The 23,190-nt window shown below is 43.9% G+C and overlaps 1 protein-coding gene across 1 annotated transcript in view; it reads right to left on the bottom strand.

The window, feature by feature from the left end:
* Nucleotides 1–22,008, bottom strand: part of CDCP1 (CUB domain containing protein 1) — a 67,738-nt gene extending 45,730 nt beyond the window's left edge. The window contains exon 1 of the mRNA XM_044294961.1: nt 21,754–22,008. Coding sequence (XP_044150896.1) covers nt 21,754–21,802 — 49 coding nt within the window. The 5' untranslated portion in view covers nt 21,803–22,008. The remainder of the gene's footprint in view (nt 1–21,753) is intronic.
* Nucleotides 22,009–23,190: the final 1,182 nt, after the last annotated feature.

Raw genomic sequence — 23,190 nt, 5'->3', positions numbered from 1 at the left:
TAGTTCTGGTGCTACTTCTGATGCAGGAGCTACTGCAGAACAGCTGATCAGCAGTTGGGAGGGGTGTTGGGAGGATCTCTGCTGATCAGATATTGATTCTGAAGATAGGCCATCAATCGTACAATTCAGGATTACCCCTTGGTTCAAATGCAGGAACACTATATTTTATAGGGGCAAGAAGTCAAGGCTCACCAGGCTTAGGCTAGTTTCCCATCTGCAACTGTTCTCTGGATCTCCCTTTTTCAGATGGTGCCACCTGCCCATCGGACCCCTTCGACTATAATGGGAACCAGAGGAGATATGACCGTTGCACTCAGCGGTTTTTGTCCAGCCGATCCCAACATTCTCTGCCAGAACAGTCTGCCGGAGAGCACAGCCACAGATGTGAAACTAGCCTAAACCTGTTGACCCTTGACTTCTGGCCCCTTTGAAATAAAGTGTTCCCGAATGAACTTGTGGTCACATGGCCAATGCATTTGGGCAATGGTTATATGCTTGGGAAGGGTTTAGGTCCAAGTTGGGAAGCCTCGGGGTTGTGTTGCCTCTTTGAACCAACTCTCCAGGCTGTAAAATGAGTGGCCTACCAGTCTGCCCTTTTTTTGGAGGTTGACCTCTAACATATATTCTTCATTTTCTTTTCATAACAGAGTTGCCACTGAGTTTGACCTAGCTTCGAAGTGGAAAAAATATTTGCCAAGTGAGGCCAATGAAAAAGGTCTATTTTGCTTTTCTGTATGTATGGACCTCCCAGACAATTAATTGGCAGTGGCCTATAAATACAGTACATACTAAATCTAAAAGTATAAAAAAAAAAAAAAAAAAAAAAAAAAAAAAAGAGGTGTCTGACTTTCTACTGTAGTCTATAGAGAAATGAATAATATACACAAAATTCACGATTTTAAAAGGGTTTGCCTGTTTGTTTTTTGCAGCAGAGCAGTTTTGTTTTTGTCTTTTAATGGTAAAGATTAACAGTGATTTATTGCATGTGATGGAATCTCACTAGATTGTGCTGTAGGATCACGTGTCATTTTTGCATTACAATGTGCAATATCACATTGCAGAAAATCAAAAAGAAAAGCAAAAGCAATTAGTAGAAAAAGTAGAAACTTTGAGATATGAAAATTAGACTTGGACCCCAGATTGAATGCAGTGACCTACACCCATGGATGGAAAGATTTAGGCCTCATGCACACGACTTTTTTTTCACGGTCCGCAAAAACGGGGTCCGTGGGTCCGTGATCCGTGACCGATTTTTTCGTCCGTGGGTCTTCCTTGATTTTTGGAGGATCCACGGACATGAAAAAAAAGTCGTTTTTGCGTCCGCCTGGCCGTGCGGAGCCAAACGGATCCGTCCTGAATTACAATGCAAGTCAATGGGGACGGATCCGTTTGACGTTGACACAATATGGTGCAATTGCAAACGGATCCGTCCCCATTGACTTTCAATGTAAAGTCAGGAGTCCCTTTACTTTCACACTTGTGTTCATAATGCAGACGGTGGCTCCGTTCAGAGCGGATCCGTCTGCATTATATTGTTAAAACATTTCTAAGTGTGAAAATAGCCTCAGACGGATCCGTCCAGACTTTACATTGAAAGTCAATGGGGGACGGATCCGTTTGAAAATTGAGCCACAGTGTGTCATCTTCAAACGGATCCGTCCCCATTGACTTACATTATAAGTCTGGACGGATCCGCTTGCCTCCGCACGGCCAGGCGGACACCCGAACATAACTTGAAGCGTCGCCCATCACCATGGGAACGCCTCTACGTTAGAATATACTGTCGGATATGAGCTACATCGTGAAACTCATTTCCGACAGTATATTCTAACACAGAGGCGTTCCCATGGTGATGGGGACGCTTCAGGTTAGAATATACTGAAAAACTGTGTACATGACTGCCCCCTGCTGCCTGGCAGCACCCGATCTCTTACAGGGGGCCGTGATCAGCACAATTAACTCCTCAGGTGCCGCACCTGAAGGGGTTAATTGTACTATCATATCCCCCTGTAAGAGATCAGGGCTGCCAGGCAGCAGGGGGCAGACCCCCCCCCTCCCCAGTTTGAATATCGTTGGTGGCACAGTGTGCGCCCACCATCGGGCCCCCCCCTTCCTCCCTCTATTGTTATAAATCGTTGGTGGCACAGTGTGCGCCCCACATCGCCCCTCCCTCTATTGTAATAAATCGTTGGTGGCACAGTGTGCGCCCACCATCGCCCCCCCCTTCCTCCCTCTATAGTTAGAAATCGTTGGTGGCACAGTGTGCGCCCACCATCGGCCCCCCTCTCTCTATAGTAGTAACAACCATTGGTGGCAGTGTGCGGCCTCCCATTCCCCCCCCCCCATCATTGGTGGCAGCGGAGTTCCGATCGGAGTCCCAGTTTAATCGCTGGGGCTCCGATCGGTAACCATGGCAACCAGGAAGCTACTGCATCCCTGGTTGCCATGGTTACTTAGCAATAGTACAATTGTAGAAGATTCATACTTACCTGCTTGCTGCTGCGATGTCTGTGACCGGCCGGGAGCTCCACCTACTGGTAAGTGAAAGGTCTGTGCGGCGCATTGCTAAAGAACTGTCACTTACCAGTAGGTGGAGCTCCCGGCCGGTCACAGACATCGCAGCAGCAAGCAGGTAAGTATGAATCTTATACTGGGGGGAGGGGGGGGATGGGAGACCACACACTGCCACCAATGGTTGTTACTACTATAGAGGGAGGGGGGGCCGATGGTGGGCGCACACTGTGCCACCAACGATTTATTACAATAGAGGGAGGGAAGGGGGGGGCGATGGTGGGCGCACACTGTGCCACCAACGATTTATTACAATAGAGGGAGGGAAGGGGGGGGCGATGGTGGGCGCACACTGTGCCACCAACGATATTCAGACTGGCGAGGGGGGGTCTGCCCCCTGCTGCCTGGCAGCCCTGATCTCTTACAGGGGAATATGATAGTACAATTAACCCCTTTAGGTGCCGCACCTGAAGGGGTTAATTGTGCTATCATATCCCCCTGTAAGAGATCGGGTGGTGCCAGGCAGCAGGGGGCAGTCTTGTACAAAGTTTGCAGTGTATTCTAACTAGAAGCGTCCCCATCACCATGGGAACGCTTCTGTGTTAGAATATACTGTCGGAAATGAGTTTTCACGAAGTGAAAACTTAGATCAGAAAAAGCTTTTATGCAGACGGATCTTCGGATCCGTCTGTATGAAAGCAACCTACGGCCATGGATCACGGACACGGATGCCAATCTTGTGTGCATCCGTGTTCTTTCACGGACCCATTGACTTGTATGGGTCCGTGAACCGTTGTCCGTCAAAAAAATAGGACAGGTCCTATTTTTTTGACGGACAGGATACACGGATCACGGCCTCGGCTGCAAAACGGTGCATTTTCCGATTTTTCCACGGACCCATTGAAAGTCAATGGGTCCGCGAAAAAAAAAACGGAAAAAGGCACAACGGCCACGGATGCACACAACGGTCGTGTGCATGAGGCCTCAACTGGATTATAAAAAAATCCTTATTTAACAGGATGACACCAGTACCTCTTATAATCTATGAGGGTCACAATGTACTTATCTGTTGTTGCAGTGATGCTAAATGGCTATATTCAGCCCAGAAATTTTGTTTCCATTAGAATTGCACTACCGGCGGTTATGCGGTGGGGTAGTTTAAAACTGCCTGTGCTGAAGAGAGTTCAACAGTCTAAGGAAATGGGGCCAGAAAGGGAAATAAGCAAGGTGTTTTCTTTTATTAAATCCCTCATCAGCTATGGGACATGCAACAGATTGCACAGTTTTAATGGGTTATTCCCATTTATAGCATATCCCCAGAATTTTCATGAGTCCAAATAGGGGCCAGAGGTGGGACCCACACCTATCTCTAGAATGGACCTGAGGACCCCACTAACATGGATACTCTGTATGGAGATGTGGCAGCACATTTGAGTCTCTCTTCACTCACTTCTATGGGAGTTCTGGAAACAGCAGAGCAAGCATACTCAGCTATTTCACATTGATATGGCATATATGCTTGTGAAGGGAATCATTTACGTTTTACTTTATTAATATCCATTTATTGGGACAAGTCCTTTAAAGTACATTATATAGTAAATGGCAATCTCTAACAAAGATAGAATCACCCCTGTACCTCACATGGAACCAGAGATCTCCCCATTCATTGCTCCAATTGCTTGGCTACATTTTCTTCAGGTTGACAACTCAGGGGGTATGTTCTTTCTGGTAAAGCTCAGGGGGCATGTCCTTTCTACTACAGCTCTCCCCCTGTAACTGTGACTACTTCTAGCAGTAGATATGGCTGGTGACAGTTGAAGGAAAGAACTAAGCATGTGTGACCACCTCAGTAGATGGCCATGCACATTACGATACAGATTAAACTCCAGGGGGAACCATTATAATGAAGTAAAGAGAATATCTCACAACTGGAGCTTTTTTGTAACAGAAAGTAAAATGACAAAAACAGCAAAAGTATTTTTTTTATGCTGAATTATATGAAAATAGCATTTAATGGTGGCACAACTCTAAGTACATAGACATATGAATGTTAGTTTTTTATGGGATAAACTGTGTTTTCAACTGGGTAAATATAACATAATTTATGTATAATTATTTTTAGGGAGGTGGTGTTGCATGAAAAATGTCACCGTTTTATTCTTCCAGTTTATTCTGCAAGTTAATACAATAAAGGTGATGCTAAATTAAGGTTTTTCTACGCTGTTCACAGAACTGTATAAATAATATAATTTATATTTTATGGGTTGCTACAGACATGGTGATGCCAATTATGCATAATTTTTTGTGCTTTTTTCTTTCAAATAATTTTTATTGAGGTTTTTCAGGATATTTTACAAACAAACATTAGTATGTTTTTTGTAAACAGTAATAATAGATTGCAAATTTCTTTTATATGCATCAAAATGTTGTTGATACAGAGATGTTATGCCAATTTGTATTAAAAACTTTGCTTGTTTTCATGCTTCAAGTTTTTCCAAAAATGTTTTTGACTTTTATTGAACCTGCAATCCTCTAAGCACCAACATAATACACTACAGTACTTCTGAAATTTGAAAAGCTGTCTATTGGGCTCTGGAAATGGAATCTGTACATGGCAGACCAGGGAGGCTTTTGGCCTTTGGTTTCCATGAAAACCCCTTCGTCCCCCTTTACGATCGCATTGTGGGGGAAAGGGTCCATAGGATGAGAGAAGGGGGTCTCCCCCGCAAAGAGTTAAATGACCAGGAATGGAGTAATGCCCCATCCCTGCTGTTAGAGTATATGTATCCATGTATCAAAGCTGGCACTTGCAACTGATGGCATAAGCGTAACTCCTGGGGCTCACCATCAGTGGACCATAATGGATGCATTAACTACCTTCCCACTGCAACATATTATAAAACAGTGTGGGAATGGGTTAAAGCCCATGTGGTTTTTGCCTGTAAATTGTTACAACTAGATTAGGCAATGTATTTATTCTTGATGATATGTTGCAGTAATGCCGTGAATATTCTCTTAAATTATCACGAATAACACTATGTTGGGAAATCAAGTTCATCTGTCAGACTTCCGAAAAGTCTGCATATTTTTTTAAGTAGTCAGGCAATGACTTGTCATATAGGAATTTTCAGATGATCGCTGATGAGCAGTAATTAGAACTAGCCAAGGGCATTATCATGTACACTCCATTACACAGGAAATACTCTTACCCTAAAAAACCTGCAGAGATGATGACGACGGATATAGTCATAAAAAACTCATCAGTTTAAATTTTATGGCACTATCTTATTTTTTGAATGGTTGCTATTTAGTAATGTGCTTGCTGTAAGTCTGATCCCCAAAAGTGATTGGTGAGAGGCACACTGGAGATACCAGGAAAGGTCCACTCAGCCAATCACTGGCCTGTCCTCTACTTCCTGTCCAGGTTCAACACACCAGAAATGCCAGGAAATGCCTGTTTAGCCAATCACTGGCATTATTGATGACCCGCCTCAGAGTGACTGGCCGAGCGAGCACCCGCACCCCTAGACATTTGCATAGTCCAAAACCCAAATGGCTCATTGGAAACGAGTATTTTCAGAAAATCCACCTCTACAAATTCCCTTTTTTGGTGGGAGAGCAGTCACCCTTACCCACTTGAAGAAATTGCTCAAAACATTCTGAATTTCTGGAACAAGCAGCGGATTTGAAGGACAGATTTCGGGATCGTGGTTATCCCCTCCATGTTTTAAAGCCAGCTTTCCATTCGGCGTGTTCGCAAGACCGTACCTCCCTCCTCAGTACAAAAAAAATAGAGGGCAAGAACCGATAAATGTAAATTGGGGGATATTGAAAAATGACCCCGTTTTAGGAAAGGTTCTCCCATAATACCCCTCAGTGATTATTAAAAAGGCCCCAAATCTACGACATCTGGTGCACAGTGCAGAATGTAAGACCGAAGATAGGAAAAAAGGAAATAAATTAACGTGGTGTGGGTTCTGTCTCCCTTGTAAAAATAGGAATAGAATAGATAAAACAAGAAGTATAGAAACAGTTTGTCAGTCTGATAAAAGGAAATACCATATAATGCAAATAAACACAAATATATATATATATATATATATATATATATATTTTTTTTTTTTTAAAGATGTTTGAAGTGTCCCATTTACACACATATGTGGGATGTTGCACGTATATAAGGTCTCTACTATATGCCATGGATTAAAAAAATTGGGTATTCCCCTGGTCTAACTTAATATCTTAATCTAGTGCCCCAGCAGTTTATTAGTTCCATTAACCCCCCATTTATTATGCATTTTTTCATCCACCTATATTTATATAGTCACTCACTTATTTATCACGTTCACATATAGGGGCTCAGTTTATTAACTTATTTCTTTGTTCCATCAGCCCCTATTCAGATTCAGTTCTAAGGCACCTGCCTAAAATCTGATTATTGGCAATCTGGTTGTAGGTGTAAACATGCCACTAGCATGTCGACTGTGGCTGTTGTAAGTGCGGAAGTGCACGCGATTTTGTTGTTTTTGGCAGCTGGTGGTGCTGCGCCTCCCGGACATGCTCCCTTGCCACGTGATAACTCCTCCCGATCACGTGTACTCCCACAGCACCTGCCTCCTGGCACACCGGTGTAACTTTACATTACCCTACTTCGTGAGATTTCCCTACCTCCTGACTTCCTGTCACACCGGAAATCACACGTAGAGGCGTTCCTTAGTTTTGACGATCTGCGCATGCGCAAAAGGACAGTTTAGGGAAAATCTCACTGCGGAGTTTAGCAGCACACCGGGACACTGCTTGCGCAATGGGCCGTAATATTTCTCTACCTCGGCTCTCCGGCGCATGTGCAGTGTCCCGGTGTGCTGCTGAACTCCGCAGTGAGAGTTTCCCTAAACTGTCCTTTTGCGCATGCGCAGATCGTCAAAACTAAGGAACGCCTCCACACGTAATTTCCGGTGCGACAGGAAGTCAGGAGGTAAGGAAATCTCACGAAGTAGGGTAATGTAACGTTACACTGGCTTGGTTTGCATTCCACTTGCGTTCCAGCCGGTGCGCACAGGTAGGGAGGAGCCACGGTATGAGCCCATTAGCCGGTATATTTAAATAACTGTGGCTGTGCTCCCCTCCTTGACAGACGACGGTGAGACGCAGGCAGAAGGTGACACTTACCCCAGCCCATACAGGCATTGACCGATGTCGCTCTTCATGCCTGTTACCTGAGGAATGGTCTATTTATTTGGACGCCTCTGATCTTCAAACCGGTCAGTTTGACTTGTGTATGAAATGCCATGTGAATTAATTGGTTTATATTGGGACAGTAGGGTTTACTTTTTGTTCTATTTTTCGATTTGTTTTTCAGTTTACCCTCCATTTGTATACCTATCCCCTGATGGGTTCCGAGGAGGGACGAAAATTGTCATGTTAGTACATATGAGAGAGGGATATGCTTAGGGACGGCAAGGGAAAGTATTGCTAGGTAGGGACGGCTTAGCCCCTATCCCAGCCAATTTTTAGGGTATTCATTTAGGGACTATGTAGTTTTGTGTCCCCGGAAGAAATCACAGCATTTATATGGACCCCGTCATTTGATTATTTAGGACGCTAGAAAGGTAGAAATTCACCTGAGTATAGTCTCAATGAACTGGTAAGATCATTCCATTTATTAATGGCTACGGTCTATTCGTATTTTTATCCTTTTTTTGCTATATTTTTTTTTATATACATTTTTTCACAGTTTATTTGAGCACTATGTGGGTCTATCCTTTCAATTATTATCAGTAAAAGCTATGTTTTAAAATGTATTCAGCTTCAATCTATTCAGCCCAGGATCTGTTCTATATTTGAGGGTTAGACCTTTTTCTATACGCAACTATCGTGTGTATAGTAGAGGATTTTAGAATTTCAGTTCAAGCCTATGGTTGGACTTTAGGAGTTGTATTTTCACTATTTGGCCTCTTTCATACGCCTGTGTCCATGATGACATCCATGACAACATTGTCAGTGGTTCATCTGTTAAGATGTCTGCGAAGAATTTGTGTTTGGTCATAGCAAGGATTCAGTGAAAACCACAAATCAAATCAAACACAGATGGTATCCGTGTTTAGTCTGTGCTTTTTACAGACTGAGACTATAATGTACACAAGGGATCTGTAATCATGGGAAAAAAAAAATGGCATGCTTCGGTGGTGTCACCACCACAGTCCACCAATGATGTAGAATACACACATTAAAATATATGGGTACAACGTAGAGACCCTGACCTACCAGGAAGAAGCTGGTGGGCCAATTTTCTTTGGAATTAATGTGTACTATCTACACTTGATTTGTCAAGTATGTGGGCCAAAAAGGTATTGTGTTTCCCTCTGGTGATACATTGTGATTCATGCTATCAACATGGACAAGTTTATGGGTTGAGTTGCATTTTAGCATAATTAAAAGATACGCAAACTTTGTCACATTTCTGCAGGGCATCAGCAGGAAAATTTTTTGAGGGAACAGATTCTAGCAGAAGCCTGTTTGCCACAGTTTTCCCTGCCACTTTAGGTGCTTCAAGTAAATACATGGAAGTGGCTACGGTCATTGACAGCATCTAGCAGCTCAGCAGCAGCAGCAGCCAACAGGCAGAGAAAGTACAGGGTTTGTCCTGTAGTGGAAGAACCATGTGCTCAAACTCTTATCAGTCTGCAGAACCGAGAGAGCCAGAAATGTACAAGTGTGGCCTATGGCCTTTACACAGTACCACACTAGAGCATATCACAGTGACCAGAAGCAATTGCATGATCCGGGGTGGTCTCCTCTCCTGATGCAAGCACTTACTCAAGCGGCCTATTCAGCAGCGGAGGTCCATAACAGGTTCACAGTGCATGTAATAGTCCATGACCACGCAGTCAGATCTTCGGGTCTCTACTTCACTCAGCAGGCCCAAACTCAACCACAGATCCTCACTGCTAGCTAACTACCAACATGTGTGCCTCGGTTCAGCAGCGCTCTGCCATTCACAGTATCTGACTTAGGCCTCATGCACACGACCGTTGTTTGGGTCCGCATCCGAGCCGCCGTTTTTGCAGCTCGGATGCAGACCCATTCACTTCAATGGGGTCGCAAAAGATGGGGACAGCACTCAGTGTGCTGTCCGCATCCCTGGCTCCGTTCAGCGGTTCCACAAAAAAAAAAAAAAAAATAACATTCCTATTCTTGTCTGTGCTTTGCGGACAAGAATAGGCATTTATATTGCCTGCGCCCGTTCCGCAAATTGTGGAAGGCATCCGCGGACCGCAAAAAACGGCACGGTCGTGTGCATGAGGCCCTAACATGAGGTTCTCTGAGCTCCTCCTATTTATCACCTGGCCCCACCTAGGATACAATTCACATGGTGCAACAGCATCCACAATTGAAACCCTGACCTCAGCCAAGCCACATGCCACCACTACAATTTTAAAAGATAAAATGCACACAAAAATACAGAACCTGGAATAAATGCATCTTTGTCCTCAAATCCAATTTTCTGCTCAGCCCAACTAGTTTAACATGGCATATTACAGTATACACAACAAAACATGGCAGTTAGGGTTCATTCACACGTCCGCAAATGGGTCCGCATCCGTTCCGCAATTTTGCAGAACGGGTGCAGACCCATTCATTTTCTATGGGGATGTAATGGATGTGGACAGCACACGGTGTGCTGTCAGCATCTGCATTTGCGGAGCGCGGCCCCGATCTTCGGGTCCGCAACTTCGCAAAAGATAGAACATGTCCTATTCTTGTCCGCAGCTGCGGAAAAGAATAGGCATTTCTATAGGGATCAGTGAAAAAACGGACCGCAAAACACTGAACTAGCCATACGGTAGTGTGAAAGAGGCCTTAAAAACATCCCTGCAACTACATGCCCCCTCCCATTAGTGCCCCCACACAGTAGTTATACACCATTATCGCCTCCTTCACAGCAGCATGCCTCCTTAGTGCCCCTTTCATGGTAATGCTCCTCATTAGTGCCCTCCTTCATAGTAGCGCTCCCCCTTTAGTGCACCCCCTTAGTGCCTTGTTCACAGTAGTTTTACCTTTAGCACCCCCACACAGTAGTGCTCCCCCTTACATTAGTGCACCCTGTGGTGTCAATACAATAAAAAACATTAATACTCACCTAGGCCCGTTCTTCTGCTGAACGGAGCACATTTGACTCTCAGAGAGCGAACAGGCTGAGAAATGATCCTTGGCCCTTGTGCTGTATTATTCAGCCCTGCAGGTGCGATGATGTCACTGTGACTACTGGGAAAGTAGGAAGCTGATATTAGGAATTGTGGCTCCCACTGAGAATATTGGGAAAGTGGTGGGATGTTATGATCACTAAATAATGTAGAGGGTTGCTGTGACTACTGGGAAAATAGGATCCGCAAACATGGACACCGGCCATCTGCGGTCCGCATTTTGCGGACCGCAGATGGCCGGCACTATGATAGAAATCCGTACTATTCTTGTAGAATAGTACGGAGCCGCAGAATGGAATTGCAGATCCGGACAGCACTTGGTGTGCTGTCCGCATCTTTTGCAGCCCTATTGAAATTAATGGGTCCGTACCCGTTCCGCAAAATTGCGGAACGGGTGCGGACGTGTGAATGGACCCTTACTTTATAGCTAATAAAGTTCAGCTAAAGCAAGGTTTACACCTGAAAACTGCAGCATACGTATCTGGAGAAGGTTTTCTTGATACCAGGATTACAATTCGCACACTCTCACATTACTGGAAACATGGCGGGCGGCAGAGGCTCACATTGAATCATTCCAGAAACTGCATTGTGTAAGAAACATCCTGCTATTATCAATGTAACCAGACTGTTAAAAAATGTATTTGGCACTGATGAACACTGGTGGATATAGTATTTACCTTTATGTACGGTTGACTTCCTACCTTCATTGTACAGTCCTACATAACATGCTAGTACTTAGAAAATAAATGGCGATTCAAAAGTTTCAACACAATATTTGCCATATTAATGTGATGGGGTGCGGGCTGGCAGGAAGTTTTGTAATGATTATCGCACTGACAGGGGGAAGTCCACACCACAACCCTTTAAACGGGTTATCCCACAAAAAGTATTACCATGTAGTGAATAGGTTATTTCAAATGAAGCATTATTTTAATATATGTGCACTAAAAGCAATGCAGCTTTTTATATATAATATATTTTCTTTTTTAGTAGTGCCCCCTGCTGTTTCTCCTGTGGCTTGAAATTCTGGTCAACCTTCTCCTGCACTCATACAGAAGCAGGCGACGTAGCCCAGTCACCTTTAAGCCTTTCTTTCCTACTTCTAAATTCATAGAAATATTTGGCTATATCTCTCTCTCTCTCTAAACACTGGAGAATGGCAGTTATTTGGTGGCAGCATTACATATCATAGAGCCATTTATTACTGGAATTGCTGGGGTTGTGCATGAGGGACTATTTTCTATGCAGGGAAAGAAGGGTTTAACAAGAGCTGGCTGCACTGCACTTCTGGGAGATGCAGGTGCCTGATTGTCACATGTGGCAAACTGTTGCCCACCCACAGAAACTGAAGAGACCAGAGCTGCAGAGAGGTGAGGTAAGTAGTTACTAATAAATAATACTTATTTCCACCCAAAATAAGTGACAAGCTACTTATTTCTGCTGCACATGGTTTTCCACCTGCCACCAGAAATGTTATAATGCCTGTGAACAGGGTTCACACCATTCACATGAAAGAGACATGGATTTCACAAGGATTAAAAGGTTAACTGTCATATTTTTTTTATTTGCTAGTTTATTAGAGCTAGGCATGTATAACTGAGTTAGTCTGTCAATGATTGTCAAACAATCTGTAATTACCTTATAATAACAGCTTTCATTAATGTCTCCTGTCCCTTTCTACTGCTCCCTTAAAAGACCGTTACCAGGTCTTGTCTGTCTCCCAACTTAATGTAAACAGAAGACAGAGGGGCGGTCCTTTTCAGAGTGAGGAGGCGTGTCTCTCAGTAATACAATCTGATTGGCTGGCAGGGAGCTGCTGGCTACAAAAAGTGTGTATGGAAGTGAGGGAAAGCAGTTTTGGCTTCAGAGAACTGGCAGAGGAGGAATGTTATATCAGTGTGTGTGTGTGTGTGTGTGTGTGTGTTTAACCTTGGGACCCTATCACTAGAATGAAGATCCTGGTCCTTTATGCCCTCCAGCAGCCCAACTGGTTCCATTAGTGGTTCTAGTGGATAGCTGATAAATGTGTAGACTGAAATACCCTTTTAACTATTAGATAATTATGAAACATGTCACCAGCTACAGATCCCTGGATCTTTATGTACCATTTTTAGGATTCAAAATTGTGTCCCATTATAACCCATTATAAGTAAATAAAATAATTTACCGTAAACGAGAGAACAATAACCAGCAATTAAATGTCAGCCATAAAACCACTAGGTAAATGTACCTGTTAGTTTATACTTCACAACATAAAAGAGGTTATTCCAGAAGCTGTGAATCATCTTGGGTGAGGTTGTACTACACACAAACTGTTGTGTGCTCCTGTGCAATCAGACTACTCTACCATCTACTGTATAGTTTCCAGAGCCTGCCCAAAACAGCTGATCGGTGAGTGTGCTGGGTGTCAGATCCCCGCTGATCTGATATTGATAACTTATCCTGAGGATGGGTCATCAATATCTAAAGAGGACCTGTCACCACAAAGACAGTACAATCTACAGGCAGCATGTTATAGAGCAGGAGGAGCTGAGCATGAGATATGTAGTTTTATGGGAAAAGATTCAGTAAAACGTATACTTTATACATTTATATCTTTGCCGTTTCTGATTTCATTGTACACAGGGGAGGCATTATCAGCGATTGATTGCATTCTCTGTATAAGGCCTCATGCACAAGACCATGGTTTTAGTCCCCATCCGAGCCACATTTTTTGTGGGTCGGATGCGGGCCCATTCACTTCAATGGGTCTGCAAAAGATTCAGACAGCACTCTGTATGCTGTCCGCATCCACACGTCCATTCCGCGGCCCCGCAAAAAAAAAAAAAAAAAAAAAAAAAAAATAGAACATGCCCTATTCTTGTCTGTATCATGGACAAAGATAGGACTGCTCTATTGTGGGCTGGACATTCCCTTCCGCAAAAAGCGTCCGGTATCTGTGTTTTGCGGATCCGCAATTTGGGTGGATTTTTGTGCAACTGTTGCATCGCAGTATGACACCATAGACTATCATTACAAAAGATCTTGCGCGACACGCCTCGTCGTGCAGCCCTACCATAAAAGTGTATACAGACATACCGTAGCTGTCAGTCACTGATAAGATGGCCTAGTCACCTACTGATTTCAGAAAAAAGCTGAATTATAAATGTATAAATCAAAGTTCTACTGAATCTATTCCCACAAAACTATATATATATATATATATATATATATCTGCTCGGCTCCTTCTGCTCTATAACATGCTGCACTGCACTTCACGGTGACAAGTACGGATTAACCCTTTTAATATAATAGTGGGAACCCACAAAATGATATTTTAAAACTGTACTTTGATTCTGTTACTACGGATTCTGCTACTTTGACACTTGTTCGGAGTTAAATGGATCCATTTTGATCATCAGGATGCATACGTTCCATTAGGATGAAGTTATGTGAAATCAAATGTGAAAAAAAAAAAAATATGGATCGGTCACCATTGACTTACATTGAAAGCAATGTAAGTCAATGGTGTGGGATCCATTTTTTCTGTTTTTCTGAATGGACACAAAACTGCAGCTTCCTATGGTTTTGTGTCTGGTCACAAAAAAGATCGCTGACGGAACAGAAGACATCCTGATGCATCCTGAACAGATCTCTTTCCATTCAGAATGCATGGGGACTAAATGGAAACGTTTTTATTTCCCTGTACTGATATCCTCTGCCGGATCTTAATACCAGAAAAAAAACAACTCAAGTGTGAAAGTAGCTTTAGGGTCCATTCACACATCCGTGGAATGGATCCGCATCCGTTCCGCAATATCCGGAACGGGAGCAGACCAATTCATTCTCAATGGGGCAGGAATGGAACTATGTGCTCTCCGCATCCGCATTTCCGGAGTGCGTCCCCGATCTTCCGGTCCGCAGCTCTGGGAAAAAAAAAAAATCCTATTTTTGTTCAAGAATAGGCAGTTCTATGGGGGTGCCGGCCGGGTGTATTGCGGATCCGCAATGCACTACGGACGTGTGAATGGACCCTAATGACAGATTGATCCTATGATCTGTACACAACATCCCATTAGTACTGTAAGTAAAAAAGTTAAATAAATAAGTTACACTAGGTTCACATTGTCGTTAAGAAATCCAGCAGCCTGTTCCAGCATAAATGACGACTGTCGGACGGACAAAAACTGCTGCATGCAGCAATATTTGTCCAGCGAAAGATGGCATTTATGCCTGAAAATGGAAGGATCCCTGTCGAGTTCCATTATAGTTAATAGGGAACCAGCCGTTTCCAGCATTACCCAGATAAAGTGATTTCATAATGTTACTGTGAACGTAGCCTTATGAGCATCTACTGTAAGGCTGAATAGTCTCATATTTACAAGACTAAGTTAGGGTATGACCACATGGCACAGTCGCGAGGTGTCTGGGACATGGCCGTACTGTGGGCAAGTACCTCTTATTTAACGTATGAAGACCGCACTGTATAGGCGGTCTGCATTTTTAATGGCAGTATGGTATTGAATGAGTAGACCAACTATACAGTGCTGTCTTCACGAGCTAAATAAGAGGCAGGTGCGCCCCAATTGGCCGTTCGGTACTCAACCACAGCAGAGTCACATCCCAGAGGGCCCATGACCGGCCGCATGTCCATAATCACCATTTACATCATCCGGCCTGAGCCATAGATACATTTTGTACAGTTTTATGCCAGCTATCTGATTAGGAACGGGTATGAAACCGATTGGGAGTTGCATAAGTATCTACAACAAATCTGTCATGTGTGAATATGACAACAGAAGTGTATGGGTTCATAATCTTCCATTTTCATTCAGAGACATGCAGTTTTCCATGTGGATTTTGCTACTTTAGGCTACTTTGCGCACTAGCGTTATTCTTTTACGGTATTGAGTTCCGTCATAGGGGCTCAATTCCGGAAAAAAACGTTTCAGTTTTATCCTAATGCATTCTGAATGGAAAGCATTCCGTTCAGTATGCATCAGGAATGTCTTCAGTTCAGTCACTCTTACGGTATTTGGCCGGAGAAAATACCTCACCATGCTGCAGTATTTTTTCCGGCCAAAATTCCAGAACACTTGCCGGAACGCCGGCATTAATTTCCATTGAAATGTATTAATACTGGATCCGGTACCTAGTGTTCCGGCAACACAGATCCGGTTTCCCAGTCTGCGAAATAAAAAAAATATAAAATAAAAAAATCAATTTTTCCAGATGACACCGGAGAGACGGATACGGAATTTCAATGCATTTGTCAGACGGATCCATCTACAAATGATATCCGTTTGCATATGGAACAGCCTGCCGGATCCTCACAAAGCAAGTGTGAAAGTACCCTTAACCACTTAAGGACCACAGGTTTATACCCCCCTAGTGACCAGGCCCTTTTTTACAAATCGGCACTCCACAACTTTAGCGGTTTATTGCTCGGTCATGCAACTTACCACCCAAATGAATTTTACCTCCTTTTCTTCTCACTAATAGAGCTTTCATTTGGTGGTATTTCATTGCCGCTGACATTTTTACTTTTTTTGTTATTAATCGAAATTTAACGATTTTTTTGCAAAAAAATGACATTTTTCACTTTCAGCTGTAAAATTTTGCAAAAAAAACGACATCCATATATACATTTTTCACCAAATTTATTGTTCTACATGTCTTTGATAAAAAAAAAAATGTTTGGGCAAAAAAAAATGGTTTGGGTAAAAGTTATAGCATTTACAAACTATGGTACAAAAATGTGAATTTCCGCTTTTTGAAACAGCTCTGACTTTCTGAGCACCTGTCATGATTCCTGAGGTTCTACAATGCCCAGACAGTAGAAAACCCCCACAAATGACCCCATTTCGGAAAGTAGACACCCTAAGGTATTCGCTGATGGGCATAGTGAGTTCATAGAACTTTTTATTTTTTGTCACAAGTTAGCGGAAAATGATGATGATTTTAATTTTTTTATTTTTTCTTACAAAGTCTCATATTCCACTAACTTGCGACAAAAAATAAAAAATTCTAAAAACTTGCCATGCCCCTCACGGAATACCTTGGGGTGTCTTCTTTCCAAAATGGGGTCACTTGTGGGGTAGTTATACTGCCCTGGCAATTTAGGGGCCCAAATGTGTGAGAAGAACTTTGCAATCAAAATGTGTAAAAAATGACTGGTGAAATCCAAAAGGTGCACTTTGGAATATGTGCCCCTTTGCCCACCTTGGCAGCAAAAAAGTGTGACACATCTGGTATCGCCGTACTCAGGAGAAGTTGGGGAATGTGTTTTGGGGTGTCATTTTACATATACCCATGCTGGGTGAGAGAAATATCTTGGCAAAAGACAACTTTTCCCATTTTTTTATACAAAGTTGGCATTTGACCAAGATATTTTTCTCACCCAGCATGGGTATATGTAAAATGACACCCCAAAACACATTCCCCAACTTCTCCTGAGTACGGCGATACCAGATGTGTCACACTTTTTTGCTGCCAAGGTGGGCAAAGGGGCACATATTCCAAAGTGCACCTTTCGGATTTTGCAGGCCATTTTTTACACATTTTGATTGCAAAGTTCTTCTCACACATTTGGGCCCCTAAATTGCCAGGGCAGTATAACTACGCCACAAGTGACCCCATTTTGGAAAGAAGACACCCCAAGGTATTCCGTGAGGGGCATGGCGAGTTCCTAGAATTTTTTATTTTTTGTCGCAAGTTAGTGGAATATGAGACTTTGTAAGGAAAAAAGAAAAAAAAAGAAAAATCATCATTTTCCGCTAACTTGTGACAAAAAATAAAAAATTCTAGGAACTCGCCGTGCCCCTCACGGAATACCTTGGGGTGTCTTCTTTCCAAAATGGGGTCACTTGTGGCGTAGTTATACTGCCCTGGCAATTTAGGGGCCCAAATGTGTAAGTACCACCTTGCAATCAAAATGTGTATAAAATGGCCTGCGAAATCCGAAAGGTGCACTTTGGAATATGTGCCCCTTTGCCCACCTTGGCTGCAAAAAAGTGTCACACATCTGGTATCGCCGTACTCAGGAGAAGTTGGGCAATGTGTTTTGGGGTGTCATTTTACATATACCCATGCTGGGTGAGAGAAATATCTTGGCAAAAGACAACTTTTCCCATTTTTTTATACAAAGTTGGCATTTGACCAAGATATTTTTCTCACCCAGCATGGGTATATGTAAAATGACACCCCAAAACACATTCCCCAACTTCTCCTGAGTACGGCGATACCACATGTGTGACACTTTTTTGCAGCCTAGATGCGCAAAGGGGCCCAAATTCCTTTTAGGAGGGCATTTTTAGACATTTGGATCCCAGACTTCTTCTCACACTTTCGGGCCCCTAAAAAGCCAGGGCAGTATAAATACCCCACATGTGACCCCACTTTGGAAAGAAGACACCCCAAGGTATTCAATGAGGGGCATGGTGAGTTCCTAGAATTTTTTTTTTTTTTGCATAAGTTAGCGGATATTGATTTTTTTTTGTTTCTTTCTCACAAAGTCTCACTTTCCGCTAACTTAGGACAAAAATTTCAATCTTTCATGGACTCAATATGCCCCTCACGGAATACCTTGGGGTGTCTTCTTTCCGAAATGGGGTCACATGTGGGGTATTTATACTGCCCTGGCTTTTTAGGGGCCCTAAAGCGTGAGAAGAAGTCTGAATATAAATGTCTAAAAATGTTTACGCATTTGGATTCCGTGAGGGGTATGGTGCGTCCATGTGAGATTTTATTTTTTGACACAAGTTAGTAGAATATGAGACTTAGTAAGAAAAAACAAAAACAAACAAAAAATTTCCGCTAACTTGTGCCAAAAAAAATGTCTGAATGGAGCCTTACCAGGGGGGGGGGGGGATCAATGACAGGGGGGGTGATCAATGACAGGGGGGGTGATCAATGACAGGGGGGGTGATCACCCATATAGACTCCCTGATCACCCCCCTGTCATTGATCACCCCCCCTGTAAGGCTCCATTCAGACATCCGCATGATTTTTTACGGATCCATGGATACATGTATCGGATCCACAGAACGCATGCGGACGTCTGAATGGAGCCTTACAGGGGGGTTATCAATGACAGGGGGTGATCAGGGTAATCAGGGTGATCACCCCCCTGTCACTAGAGGGGGGGGGGGGGGGTGATCAATGACAGGGGGGGTGATCAATGACAGGGGGGGTGATCAATGACAGGGGGGGTGATCACCCATATAGACTCCCTGATCACCCCCCTGTCATTGATCACCCCCCCTGTAAGGCTCCATTCAGACATCCGCATGATTTTTTACGGATCCATGGATACATGTATCGGATCCACAGAACGCATGCGGACGTCTGAATGGAGCCTTACAGGGGGGTTATCAATGACAGGGGGTGATCAGGGTAATCAGGGTGATCACCCCCCTGTCACTGATCACCCCCCCTGTAAGGCTCCATTCAGACATCCGCATGATTTTTTACGGATCCATGGATCGGATCCACAAAACGCATGCGGACGTCTGAATGGAGCCTTACAGGGGGGTTATCAATGACAGGGGGGTGATCAGGGAGTGTATATGGGTGATCACCCGCCTGTCATTGATCACCCCCTGTAAGGCTCCATTCAGACATCCGCATGTGTTTTGCGGATCCGATCCATGTATCCATGGATCCGTAAAAATCATGCGGACGTCTGAATGGAGCCTTACAGGGGAGTGATCAATGACAGGGGGGTGATCAATGACAGGGGGTGATCAGGGAGTGTATATGGGTGATCACCCGCCTGTCATTGATCACCCCCCTGTAAGGCTCCATTCAGACGTCCGTATGCTTTTTGCGGATCCGATCCATGTATCCGTGGATCCGTAAAAATCATACGGACGTCTGAACGGAGCCTGACAGGGGGGTGATCAATGACAGGGCGGTGATCAATGACAGGGGGGTGATCAGGGAGTTTATATGGGGTGATCATGGGTGATCAGGGGTTTATAAGGGATTAATAAGTGACGGGGGGGGGGGGGGGGTGTAGTGTAGTGTGGTGTTTGGTGCGACTGTACTGACCTACCTGAGTCCTCTGGTGGTCGATCCTAACAAAAGGGACCACCAGAGGACCAGGTAGGAGGTATATTAGACGCTGTTATGAAAACAGCGTCTAATATACCTGTTAGGGGTTAAAAAATTCGGATCTCCAGCCTGCCAGCGAACGATCGCCGCTGGCATGCTGGAGATCCACTCGCTTACCTTCCGTTCCTGTGAGCGCGCGCGCCTGTGTGCGCGCGTTCACAGGAAATATCTCGTCTCGCGAGATGACGCCTATTGGCGTTAGTGTGACCTGGGAGAGCCGCCGCGATGACGCCTTTCGGCATTAGCGTGGCGGCAAGCGGTTAATTAGTATTTACTGTGGTCCCTGCAAATTTACTAACTGTATGGGAAAAATCAGTAAAAGTTGCCAGAAAACTGCACTAGCCGGGTCTAGATTTTACGGCAGGCGTACAGACTACCAAAGATGTGTCTTATTTATGATGAGGGGCATGCCCTGTCATAACTTAGGCGCATCTTCAGGTAGCAAGGCCTGCTTAAAAAGGACAAAAAAAGACATCCGTGTGCTGTTCGTTGAGAACAAGAACATCTCGTGGACATGAATCACTGACATATGAATAAGCCCCAAATATGATGTCTTAATGGATTACTAAGAACTGCAACAGAGCCATAATCTGTAGCTCCTGAGCCCCAGCGTAATAACTGCAGGCACATGCACACACGTACACCATTCGCCATTTGCTGGTGTCTTTTCACGTGGTGTAGAAGCCTTTTAGCTCTCACGCACCAGGACAAGATTAGCTATCTGCCGAATTCTAAGTTTCAGTGCTTTAGTATATTACCGCAAATTCAAGTACATAATATTTTAGATTAATGCCGGATTCAGGTGGCAGTATTAAAAATCGTCCCCATGGCTGCAACACATGAACGATGTTTAATGCTTAGTGAAGTCCGTTTCTTCATGTAGAACATAGATCTGGCGACTGCTGGATAACTTTGTCTACAATGATCCCCAGATGATGTTCCATGAGAAACGGATCAAAGCAGAGCATGACCTGAATCTTACAGTCCGTGTGGGAAAATGGAGGTGTGAATTTCACTAGACTCGTCTGGGTCTGTGTTCAATCTGTCACGGAAAATATGTCCCGCCAAATAAGGCCTTATTTCATGGTTACATGCAAGTCTGTTGTCACTCCTCCAGTTTAATTAGAATTCACAATAGATAGATAGCAAGAGGTTAAAGCAATAATCTACGCAAATCTGGTGACTAAACACTGTTCCTAGTTGTCAGTAATACAATTTGAACGCCACAAGTTGCAGTGAACAGAAAGAATCCGTAATCAATAACTCTAAGAATGAATAAGGCTACTTTCACACTTGTGGCAGAGTGATCCGGCAAGCAGTTCCGTCACCGGAACTGCCTGCCGGATCCGGCAAATGTATGCCAACCGATGGCATTTGTAAGACTGATCAGGATCATTGAAATGCCGGATCCATATTTCCGGTGCCACCCGAAAAAAACGGATCCGGCATTTATTTTTTTTCACCCTTTTTTTTCGGTCTGCACATGAACGGATCTGGCATTGCAGTATTTTGTGGCATTCAGTTAAGTGTTCCGTTTTTTTGGACGGAGATAATACCGCAGCATGCTACCATTTTATCTCCGTCCTGAACAGTCAAAAAGACTGAACTGAAGACATCCTGATGCATCCTGAACGGATTGCTCTCCATTCAGAATGCATGGGGATAAAACTGATCAGTTGTTTTCCGGTATTGAGCCCCTAGGACGGAACTCTATGCCGGAAAAGAAAAACGCTAGTGTGAAAGTACCCTGAATCTTCAGATTATAGAAAGGTATCAACTGATTTAATGAAGTTCTGGCACAATTATCACACACTATGGCTGCCTTGAATCCATGCCTAAATCAAGCATGGCTACAACAGATGACCTCATGGGTCGAAAATATGTTTGATCGATGAGGTTGAAAAAAATCTGTAGACTGGTAGAAGGGAACAAGAATCCAGGTTACCTGTTAGTGGTGGAAGCAGTAGGGCGAGCATACATCCCAGGAGCAGCATTGTTCAAGCTCGATAGTCCAGGCCTCAGTATGTACTAAAACAGTCCTTAGGGAGTGTCCACCAGCATCTCCATACGCTGTTTTCTTCACTTTTGCCAATATCCTGAGATGATCTTCATTTCATAAACTAGTTTCAGCCTTCCCTGGAGTTTTCACATTTGAGGCTATGAAGAGTTTTCTTCCCTGGCTTTAGCTTTCAGTAGGACCCAGCCCACAGCTTCCAGGAAATGAAATCTAAACCTGTACACTCCCAACTACACACTGCACAAGGCGTGTCCTCTAAGTGCTTCCTTATTACCTTCAAGGTGTTCACAGGTAAAAGCTAAACGCAGGTTACAGACATTTGCTGTGTCGTGTGAAGGCTGGAGCAGGTCATTCAACATAGGAAGGTCAGAATATGGGATTTACAGCAAAGGCATGGTCTTCTAACAGGAATACAAACTGTGGTCGAAGAACTCAAGAAAGTAAACTTGTATGTACAATGGTTATCACACACACAAGTTGTCCACTCTCAAGTCTCATCCACACTTCCAGGGTAAAGCCTCATTCACACATCAGTGGTTTGGTCAGTGATTTCCATCAGTGATTGTGGAAGTGTTGAGTGAACTTGTGTGTTAAGTTCAGCATCCAAAGTTCGGATTATCGAAGAATCGCGTTATGGATTCTAAATTCTGTTATAGTCTGTAGTAGCGGAATCCATAACGCGATTCTTCGATAACCCAAACTTTAGGCGCCGAACTTAAAACACAAGTTCGCTCAACACTAATTCTGAGCCAAAACCAGGACTGGAGCCGCCACAGACATAAGGTATAAGGGAAAGATCTGCGCCTGGTCTGTGCTTAGAGCCGCATCTGGTTTGGGCTCAAAATCACTGATGGAAATCACTGACTGAACACTGATGTGTCAATGAGGCATAATACATATAATTTTCAGGAGTTTCCCGAGGAGTTGTATGTACATGAAGAGGGCATTGGCTATTTGCTCGGTCCTCCCCAATTGCCTAACCCCATACACCGAGCCCCTCCCCCCAACCTCAAGTAAATAAACACACCACACCACTGCTTGGATTTAATCGGCCACAGCAGCCGTTTATTTAAATACATACAAATTAAATAACATAAGTTAACCAATGACGAGGGAGGTCCTAGAAGCCCCAATAACTTAATAACACTGGAACACCTACGTCACCATCTTACCCCCAGCCGTTGAACCCAGCTCGGAGGCAGCAACTGATGGCCACGTAATTAGTTCCTACCAGCTCCTCAATGAGAGTCCAGCCCCTCCCGCGGGGCCCTCCCATCCTCAGGTACCACCATATTCCTCCACTTCAAGGACCTCCCCCGCCTCCAACAACGCGCAGCTTGACCACCTCAACCCTGCGCGTCCCCC

This window comes from Bufo gargarizans, chromosome 5 (genome assembly GCF_014858855.1).
Source record: "Bufo gargarizans isolate SCDJY-AF-19 chromosome 5, ASM1485885v1, whole genome shotgun sequence".
NCBI lineage: Eukaryota > Metazoa > Chordata > Amphibia > Anura > Bufonidae > Bufo > Bufo gargarizans.
This window is presented reverse-complemented; position numbering and strand designations above follow the sequence as displayed.